The sequence below is a fragment of the Cicer arietinum genome, chromosome 7, assembly GCF_000331145.2.
Source record: "Cicer arietinum cultivar CDC Frontier isolate Library 1 chromosome 7, Cicar.CDCFrontier_v2.0, whole genome shotgun sequence".
NCBI lineage: Eukaryota > Viridiplantae > Streptophyta > Magnoliopsida > Fabales > Fabaceae > Cicer > Cicer arietinum.
In genome coordinates, this window is record NC_021166.2 from 50,438,735 (window position 1) to 50,449,721 (window position 10,987).

General features: G+C 32.7%; 1 protein-coding gene across 1 annotated transcript; it reads right to left on the bottom strand.

Annotated features, from left to right (window-relative positions):
* Positions 1–4,122: 4,122 nt before the first annotated feature.
* On the bottom strand, positions 4,123–7,407 carry LOC101505939 (serine/threonine-protein kinase Aurora-3). The gene is made up of 7 exons (XM_012718767.3): positions 7,116–7,407; positions 6,932–7,044; positions 5,941–6,183; positions 5,064–5,159; positions 4,667–4,881; positions 4,500–4,572; positions 4,123–4,418 (listed from the first exon to the last, which is right to left on the bottom strand). Exons 2-7 carry the CDS (start codon positions 7,034–7,036, stop codon positions 4,320–4,322), a joined length of 831 nt encoding a protein of 276 aa, XP_012574221.1. The 5' UTR covers positions 7,037–7,044; positions 7,116–7,407; the 3' UTR covers positions 4,123–4,319.
* Between the last annotated feature and the right edge of the window lie 3,580 nt (positions 7,408–10,987).

The window sequence follows — 10,987 nt, forward strand, 5'->3', positions numbered from 1 at the left end:
CCACATACAACCCTAGTTGTTACGAAGAGAAGGTAGGCGAAACTATTTCCTTCCTTATTATTGAAGGAAAAAGTCAAAGTATATATACATGGGTCTAGAAACAGAGTTACAAAACATATAGAAAATATACTTAACAAATAAATTGAGTCTAATAAACTAGATTGGTCTAATAAACTAGATTGAGCTAATAACCAATAAACAAAAAGAATTAAGTATGTAATACACTCCCCTCACAAACTAGAGAGTGTATGTCAACACCTCCTAGTTTGGATAATAAGTACATGAATGATTTAAGATTAAGAGGTTTCATGAATATATCGTCAAGTTGGTCAGATGAGGAAATAGACAAGAGATGAAATAAGAAAGATTGTAATTTCTCGCTGATGACATGACAATCAATATCAATATGCTTTGTTCGTTCATGAAGGTTGAATTTGCAGTTATGTTACAAGTAGATTTGTTGTTATAAAATAACAATGCACCAATTTTAATGGAAACCTTGAGATCATGAAAGAGGTAAGTTAACCACTGCAGCTCATAATTAGAATGATCACTTTGAGATTGTGAGTATCTGTGGTTGATAAGGAAGGTTGAAAGCTAATAATACCATTGGCGACTAGCTGGCTTGAGGCCATAGATAGACTTAGTGAGACGAAAAACTTGATTGGGAGCATTGAATTTAAGACCCAGTGAGTGTGTCATGTAGACTTCTTCATCCAAATTGCCATGAAGAAATGTGTTGTTGACGTCCAACTGTTGGAAATGTCAATCTTGAGAAGCAACAATAGCTAAGACAAGCCAAACTGTAGTTAACTTCGACACTAATTTGATAGTGTCAAGAAAATCAACCCCTTCAATTTGTGAATACCATTTTCCTACGAGGCGCACCTTGTGACTTTCCTTTGAACCATCAGATATGTACTTTGTTTTAAACACATTTACATCAAATGAGAGTTTTTCCAAAAGGTAAAGAAATGGTGATCCAAGTCTTATTGTCTTATAGGTCAATTAGTTCAACATCAGTTGCTTCAATCCAATAAGGAATTTTGAAAGCCTAAGTATAAGATGTGGGTCATCTTTGGAAGAGATGGTCAAAATGAAAGGTTTATGGTTTAGGGACCTGTTTTGATATGAAAGAATAAATGAAAAAGAAAATAAATACCTAAATTTTGTGTAAAACTAGGATGCTTAACTGTTGGACAGTCATAATCAATGAGATAGGTAGGTGGTTTACATTGTCGTTGAAATTTGTGAGGTCCAATAGGATCAGATGTGTCCTCGGGAAAATAATTGGAAGTGAGATGATTACTATCTTCAGTAGTCGAGGCATACAAAGTGTCAATTGGACCAACATCATTATTATTGACACAAGGTATAACATTTGGAATATTTGAAGGAACAAAAGGTAAATGCTTTGAAGGAAATAAAAAGTTATTTTCAAAATTGGTGTTATCGCAAGATGTATCATTTGAAATTATTTTTGGAGAAATATTAGAATAAAGAAAAATAGTTTCATGAAAAGTGACATTCCTAAAAATGAGAATTTGTCTAGAATTAATGTAAAAAACAATGTAACCTTTTGTGCCATTTTTATATCCAAGAAACACACACTTAGATACCATTGGACCAAGTAAGAACACAATGTGACAAATCAAAAAGTTTTTTAACAAAAATTATGTAGAAATAAAATTCAGAAATGAACAAAACATTATATAAAATTAGTTGATTAGATAAATGAATAGTGCCAACATAAGAAGTAATAGTAATAGCACCATTGGGTAGCTTCACCTTTGAAGGTGTAATACTATGAAAAATTTTAAAAATAGGAAAGTTTATTGGCAACAAGATCCGTTGCTCCACTATCAAGAATCCAATAAGGACAAGAACTAGAGTCTGCACCTGAAGTCGAAGTGGACAAATTGAAACAAGAAGAGAAATTTGACTCACTAAGCACAATAATGACATTGGAAGTAGGTAGGTCTTGGGAAGGAGGTTGATTAGCCTTTAACAAATCAACCAATTATTGATATTGGCTATGAGTGAGTGTGACCCGATCTTGGTGCTCCGACGTAGGATGGTTTGAAATTGAGTCCTTATTATATGATGCATTAGCAACAAATATGTTGTTGGTCATTGGGGTATAACTCTTGAATTTGAAACCCGAAGGACATCCATGCTTGTATTAACAGGAATCTATTGTATGTCTTCCCCTACCACAAAAAGTGCATAATTTGGTGGAACCACCACTAGAAGGTTTTCCATAACCTTTTCCTCTACCACGACTTGAAGAATAATTCAAAGTTGGATTAGGATCGACAACAACAAAGAGGATTTTGGGATCACCGACAATACCATTGGGGGCAACAAATTGACTTTTTTGCTGAATGACTAAAGCAAGAACATTAGAAATTGTTGGGAGGGGATCCATCATTAAGAGTTGTTTTTTTACAGTGGAAAATTGATCATTAAGACCTTTGAGAAAGGAAATCACTTGCTCTAAATCTTGAAGTATCTTTATAGTTTTAGTCATGTTGGAAGAACATGGGTGCAAATGCAAGCTGGGTTATGTCATAATTGCTCTAATTCGACCTATGAACCCTTCAAATCGGTAAAATACACATTAAAAAATCTTTCCCTTGACAAATCGTATGAATATCGTGAATAAATTGAGAAGCTTGAAAGTAATTACCTTTGGTAAATCGATCCTTAAGTTCGTTCCAAAGATCTGTCATATTGTTAATGTAGATAGTATTTGCGCGATGGAAGGGGAAAGAGAGCGAGTAATCCAAGAAACAACCATAATGTTGCATCTTTCTCAGGCGTCAAAATTGACATATGAAATCAGCGGAGTAGAGATTGTGTCGTCAACAAGTTTAAGTTTGTTCTTTGACAACAAAGTTCGCCACATAGCCCAACTTCATTGATGATAGTTAGGACCATCTCTGGGAGGAGTACTAAGAATTTCTACAGGGTTTTCACCAAGTTAAAGATAATATGGTTTTTTTATAGGAAACAAAACGTTCAATATTAGTTGGTGTTGTTCCATGTAATTGTTCATGATTAGGAGTGGTTTTATAACTAATATCATGAGAAGGCTCTACCATTCAAGAAGATAGTGAAGAAAGAAAGCAAAGAAAGAAGAAAATGGATCTTTAAGCTGATACCATATTACGAAGAAAAGGTAGACAAAATTGCTCACTTGCTTATTATTGAAGAAAAAAGTCAAAGTATATATATACATGGGGTCTAGAAACAAAATTACAAAACATAAAGAAAATAGATTTAACAAATAAACTGGACTAGGCTAATGACCAACAAACAAAAAGAATTATGTAATACTAGTGCACCCAATGTTTCATGTCTTACTTCTTAAGAAGACAATAGGGGATTATCAAGTGGAAGCTGAGCTGCCCGCGGGCATGGAGGGAGATCACCATGAACCTTTTGAACCCATGGCGGTTTTAGCCATAAAGGCCGTCTCGATCAATGGATAAAGCGTGCGTTAGGTCCTGGTCCGTTGGAAAGGGAAGTCTACTGATGAGGCAACTTGGGAAGACAAATCACCATCCAAAGCCAGTTTCCCAATTTCAGCCTTTAAGACAACGCTGATTTGGAAGGAGGGGCCAGTGTTAGGATTCAACCTTTGGCCCATCAAGTGTCTCAAGGGCACAAAGTGTGGAAGGTTTATTCTAGGAGTTCAAGGACAGTAATGGGTTAACTGGCAATAGAGGAGTGTTTGAGAAAATATTAGGATGGAGTACTCATTATAGAAAGGAGATAAGTTGTGGGTATCATTTTACATTTTCTGAAAGTTGATTAGGAATGGAGAGCAATAGCTCTCTATAGGAGCCTAACCAAGTAGGATCATTCCTCTGTAAACATTTTCTTAACATTAATACAATCTCTTATTCACTAATTATGCATTCTTGAACAATGTATGCGACTAATATAAAGTTGCAACCCGTTTACATGTTCTTACTCGCTGATTGATTTCCTTCCTTGGATGTTAATAAGAGTACTTTTAGAATTATAACCTTGTTTCCCATGAACATAATTTGAAAGCCAAACAAATTTTAATTATTCCTAGGATATTTTTATAAGTTTCCAAGAACTAAATTATTAACCAAACCCAAATTCTTATGTTTTCCTGGGAATAAGATTTTAGCCTTTATATTCCTGGAAATGTTAATCCCAGGAATGAATTATCTATCCATAAAACAAACACACTCTAATATGCTATTATACAACAATGCCCCAGAAGTATAATCCAACTTAATCCCTCAAAGATCACATTTATACATGAGTGACAAAAGTTGATACTACTCGCAGACACCCATAGGATTTGCATTCTTGATTATCCAAGGGTGCCCCATTATCTTTTGAAGCGAGAGCCTTTTTGAGGAATCTTTTACCAGGAGCTGCACAAATTTACAGATAGAAGTAAGAAAAACAACCTAATCTTCGATATGAAAATGTAGATAGATACAATACAGTCATACCCGACTTATCAGATTTTTGGCATCTGAAGAAACAAGAGGAGAAGGAGGGAAGCTTAAATCAACCTTTATTATCCTGCACAAATTTAAATATATTGTGTGTATATATATATATATATTGGAAGTGATTTAGTTTACTATATATATGCAAGTTCCATGGCCTTCCATACCTTTTGAAGGTATCAGCTTGACTCTTAGCCTCAAATGGAGGAACGCCATAGAGGAACTCATAACAAAGGATACCAAGAGTCCAGTTGTCAACTGCATAATCATGAGCTTTGTTTTCTACCATTTCAGGAGCTAAATAATCCAATGTTCCACACATGGTTTGTCTTTTGCTTGTAGATTGTACAGACCAACCAAAGTCTGCAATTTTAAGACGACCCTGTAACCAAACCATTATCAAATTAGTTGTACAAATTCCCTCAAAACTCAAAAATAATTATATAATCAACTGACAAACTAATTCCCAACGTTTTTGTTATATATCTACAATAAAATATATACTAGTATATTGTTAGCATTGAAAAAAGGGCAATAAAAGTAGGTAAAAGAATTAAAAGATACCTCATGGTCAAGCAACAAATTTTCAGGCTTGATATCCCTGTGAATAACATGATTCTCATGACAATATGCCAATGCCTCTGTGAGACTTAAAATGTACTGAAATTTTATATTTGAAATAGAAAAGAAAAATGTTAAGAGTCAATATAAAGATTTGCTTAAACAAGAAGGCGTACAATTATACGCATAGAATAACATAATCCCTACTTAGTAAACTTTTTTTGTTAAAACTTGTTAGTTTCAAATCCAAATTTCACTCACTTTATCTGTAGTCCATTTGTCACCGCATGTCATTACAATTACCTTAACTGCTCTAATTATAAAAATTATTATAGACATGTCATAGTTCGTAAGAGGTCAGGATACACAGTACGCTACAGATACTATACGACGCGGATACGGGAATATGAGAAACTTTTAAAAATCATGATATGACATGGGCAAGATACATTAACAAAGAAACTCTCTCTAAAGTATCTGTATCGGATATGTGTAAGATACCAATCCTTTTCATTTCTAAAGTATCTGAGCTTCATATACAGTATCTAATATTTTTTTTAAAGTTCTGCTAAATTTTCCAATCAATCTCATCAGTTGGTTAACCACTTTTCTCTCAAAACAAACTATGACTTTTTTTCTTTCTCTCAGGTTTTCTTTAAATAACTCAGACACAGTTAGGCATCCTCCAAAACAAGGCCAGGTCAAAGCAATGGTATTTTTAGAATGGCATCCAATAGCAATGAAAAGGTTAATCAGGAAAAACAAACTTCATATTCTCATGTCATGAGTATTGATACTAGTTAAAACCAAGTTCAAAACCAGACTCATGATGGTAGTTCTTCAAAATAGGCATATACTCATCCAATTAATATAGGATTACCGTTGCAGCTTGCTTCTCTGAGAAATGACCTCTTTTGCTAAGTTCCTTGTACAGCTCACCGTTATGAGCATATTCAAGAATCAAGTAAACACGCTCAGAATCATGGAACCAACCATAGAGGCGCAAGATGTTTGGATGTTTAAGACTTATCTGTATCTCCATTTCCCTCCTCAGTTGATGGTGAATTCTATACTTTTCAAGTTGTTCCTTAAAGATAACCTTCAATGCAACCACAAATTTACTCTGGAAATAAATGTTCAAAATTAGTAACAAAATCTACTAAATCCCACTGAACATTTGAATTCTAGAAAATCAACTTAAACATTTGAAAATGAAAATGATATAAGGGACATTCAGAAGAGCTTATTTTGACTTATTTTAAAACATATATACTTAAATAAGTGATGGAAAAAAGTCTATAAATATAGCTTCTAATATATATCTTGTTTCCAGATTATTTACACAAGTTTTATATATAACTTATGAATATGGAATCAACTTATTCAGAACATATACGTAATTTAATCTCATTCTCTTTGTGAGAATGTAAATAGCATATATATATATATAGACTCCTATTCTTGTATAATAGCTTGATTAAGAAATTTACCAAACACTCCCTTAATATACATTACCATTCCAAAAAATTGCTAGTATTAGCTCTAGTCCTTGAAAATTCATTGCCTACATATACACACATTAGTTGCAATAGTTACGACTTGTGAGTTGACTTCAAAATGTTCTCTTCATGACTGATTTATACATATAATGATAAAAACTTTCAAAGATTAAATCAACACAACAGAACAAAAAAAAAGGTTAAAAATTCAGATTCAATTTTACTTTGCAAGTCAGCAATGAACTGTAAACTGAGCAGAAAACAGTTCCCTACTACACTTAAAATATTTCGAAAAATTGAAATTAAATAAAAAAAGCGTGAAAAGAAATTAGGTTTGTTAGGTGAATTTATTCGGAAGAGTGAATTGCGTACCTTGACTTCTCTGGCAACATAGACTCTACCAAATTTCCCTTTCCCGAGTGGTTTTCCGATCTCAAAGTCCTTGATGGACCATTCCTCTTTTGGATTTGGATCCATTTTTTCAGCTGGAATGTGCAGATTGTTTTCAGAATCGCAAATACCAATTCGAATCTAACAAAATACAAAAACAAGTTACTTTTGAAAGAGATTTGCGAAGCAGAAGTAATCTCGAGGATGACGTGGCGGTGTGGCGGAGGGACGACGTGCAGAAACAGAACCGGAAAAACAGAGCGGCGAAGTGCTGGGGTGAACGGCGGCACGGCGAAGGGGGTTAGGGTTTGGGAACGGCGTGACTGAGAGTGAGAGGGAACGTTGAAAGTGAAACTGGGAACGGAGAAGAAGGAAGGGAAAAAATGTATTTAAATTTGAATTTATGTTTGTGTTGATGAGACTGAGAGGCGAAATTGTGAATAACTGTTGTTTGTAGATACAAAATTTTCCCTCCCAAATCGTGGCAGATTTGTTAAATTTTGTATTTAAATCATTTTAAATATTTTGTGTATATTATCAACATTTTTTTTTATTTAGCAAAAATAGAGTGAAAACAAAATCAAATATTAAAAACTAAACATTCTTTTTTAGAAACTTAAAATTATATAAATATCAATTCGTAGAAGAATGTGTCTTAATAATTATTGAAGCAAAAGTTAAACATAAACATAGAATCACTACATCAAACTTGATCCCATAAAACACCACTCAAATTACATAGCAGAAATTATCATGCAACTCATAGGGTGTAGACACCAAAAATTAAAATTATAACTAAAACTTAACACCTTTGATCTAATCTAAACTTAAGACAAATGCTGCAGTTTTTTAAACAAAAGTGATGCGTTGAGTTCACTCTGATTGAAAATAATTGTACTATACATTTTTCAAATAGTCCAAACACAAGCTATCCAAATAGTTGATCCGTTGTCGCACACGAGTCAAATACAATTGATAAAATATAAATAGAGGTAATAATTTAAATTGTTTCGCAAGGACTTCTGATATAATAATATTAACCAAATTGAAAGTTAAAAGTTGAAATTAGAAAAGGGATTTTTTATTTTTATTTTTTTTGTATGAAAAGATGAGGAAAATGATTAATCAACTAGTTCGAGTTTCAGACCCATCACAGATTCTATCAATTGGTTTAATTTCTAATTTGTGATTCTATTCCTATTTGACTATAGAATTGATCAAACAAGTATAATCAACTCTATGTGAATTCTATTTCTTTGACTGAATTAAACATCACAGTAATCGATATATTACAATTAACGGTCAATCGTCACAAAATTATATTTCAATTAAATTAGACACCGAAATCAAATTATGTCAAATGAATTTAATTGATCCTATTGAAATTCAATTTAAGCAATCAGAATATCAATATAATCAAATAAACAGAAATATAATCATGAAGCGAAATTGACAATATAACCTGAATCTCAAGGTGTTGATGAAACTCTGAACTCGTAGATTAATCTTATGAAATTAAAATAAAAAGTGTTTATATCTTTTCTGAATCTGAACTCGTGGATTAATCTTATGAAATTAGTCTTCCATGAAATTAAAATAAAAAGTGTTTATATCTTTTTCTGAATCTGAATCCAAAAAATACAATGTCTAAGAAAGGAAATAAACTCCCAATATATAGTACTCGATTTTTGGGCTTTAAAAACAAGTAACCCGCTATTTAAAATTATTACAAAAGTTCAGATTACGAAATCTACAATTTAGGTCCCATATAGTTTGGCATTGGGCTTTTATTCCAACACAAAAGTTGTAGCTCTGGTTTTTAGCTTTTCAACGCTTGCTCGCATGCGTCAATCCGATATCCAAAGCTCAAGTTATGGCCTACAGAACGAGCAGAGGTCAAAACAATAAACGCGATTACAAATATTCTCATGAATGCAAAGTGGTGAGAGAGAAAATAAAATTCTAGCTTAAGGCAATCATGAATAGCTTTTTATCACAACCAAGGCAAACTAGAAGACACGTTAACTAAAGAATGCATCATAAGTGGTAGAGTCCTCCCAAGATATAAAATTCTCTCAACCACTCAAAGTGTTTGAGCTACTGTTTACGCTCAAAGCACATCATGAAAGCTAGCACTACCATATGTTTGACAAACATCTAACATCTATATTTGAAACACATCCACATAATGATCAAAATGTCTTTATTCAGGTTGTAACGTGGTCAAGGTAAGAGTGAGATAATCATAAAGAGATTAGAGTTAAAAATCAAAGAGGATAAAAGAGTAATGATCAAGAGAGAAAAACAACATTAAGAAGTAATTGAAAAAATCATTGACTTTTATTCTCACACTCTCTTTGCTCACAACACAACCATTTTCCTCATTTTATTCCTCATTTTTTTGGATATATATATATACACACACACACACACACATTTTCCCCCTTTTTCTCTCTTGTTTTATTTATTTATTATTATTATTTTTTAAATAAACCTCAAATTTAAACAAACAAGTTGAGCACTCCCACACTTATTTAAGGAAAAACTCTTTTATCTCCTAAGATTGAGTCAATTCATTATTTTTCACTTTTACAATTGTAATGAGCTATATAACAAAGAATGGGATAATCATGCTCAAATGCGTTTAAACAAATAGATAATTGTAGGGTAAACTTATTTGGCTAGTAGCATAACAAGAAACAAAATGCCTAGATCATTTCAATATATGCATGCGGATAAGAGTCAAGTCAAATTCTAGCATAACTAGCAATCATGAGTGATATAACACACACGAAAAAAGAAGATGGGAAAATATATTCCATTCATAATAAGACTGAAAATCTCACAAAGGTTAATGACCTATCACAAATGATACGCAATTTAGAATTTAAATCCAACTTATTTTACCAAGAATGCAAAGATACTTGTTGATTATTATGACCTTGTTATTACAAAATATGACAGTCTTTAACAAAATAAGATCGAACATACAATCATACGATGCAAGATTTATTCAGATTCATACACAGCGGAAATATTAGATCTCATACAATATGAACATGAAAAGTAAAAAGATAAGGGATAGAATGCACCAAGGTTTATCCTGGTTCAGCTCTCAATATGACATCCTACATCCAGTCCTGACAATCCAACTGGATTTCAGCTTTTTCTTCAATAGAAAGAATTGAGACTTGTTTACAGATTGTCCAGTTTCCTCGAAACCTATCTATCTAACTCAATCTCTTTCCTATTGCTTAACCCTTTGATCCTTGCAGTCACTCGTCAGACTCACACAAGATCAAGTACGGCTCCTTCTTGATTATCTTTACATCAACGAAGATCGCCACCAGTTTTCAAACTGGATTTTTCACAGTTGTTTCTTTATAGAACGTTGTTACAAAAAGATATAAAAGAAGTACAGAGTTTGTCTTCAATCTCTATCAATGTTTCTCACACAATAATCTGGTTGTTCATTTGAGTGTTTGTGAGATCATTGTCTTTTTCTCTCAAGAATTCTTTTTCAGCTCTCTTATTGATTATGAATAATCTTTTGGTCTTGATCTGAAAAAGCAATATCAGAATGTTATCAAAAAGTTCTTAAGAGTTCTTCAGTGTTCTAAAGTATCATGAAGTATATTGATAGAAAAAGATTGAAAACTGTTTATATAGTTTCTGAAAAACAACTGATAAATCAATTTACCAATCGATTCATTAATGTGATAAAACGGGCTTAATCGATTTGCCAATCGATTATCGCGAGTCTTGTTTTTCTTGAATCTTGAAACTATACAAACTAATCGATTTCCTAATCGATTCTTTTAATACACTTTTCAGAAAATTATTTGTAGACTTATATATGAATCGATTGCATAATCGATGTCAGGTGTTTTGTTCCAACAATGAAATCAAAACAATCAATTACTTAGTCGATTCACTAAGTCATATAATCGATTCACAACTACACTTAATCGACTTGGCCACATACTAAGAGTTCCCTGTGATTTCAAATTTTTGTTTCAATCGATTTGCCAATCGATT

Coding starts and splice junctions, on each gene's coding strand:
- LOC101505939 (XM_012718767.3), bottom strand. CDS start 7,036: ATGGATCCAAATCCAAAAGAGGAATGGTCCATCAAGGACTTTGAGATC. Junction 4,882..5,063: donor ATTTGTTGCTTGACCATGAG/GTATCTTTTAAT, acceptor GTTTGGTTACAG/GGTCGTCTTAAAATTGCAGA. Junction 4,419..4,499: donor CCAAAAATCTGATAAGTCGG/GTATGACTGTAT, acceptor AAATTTGTGCAG/CTCCTGGTAAAAGATTCCTC.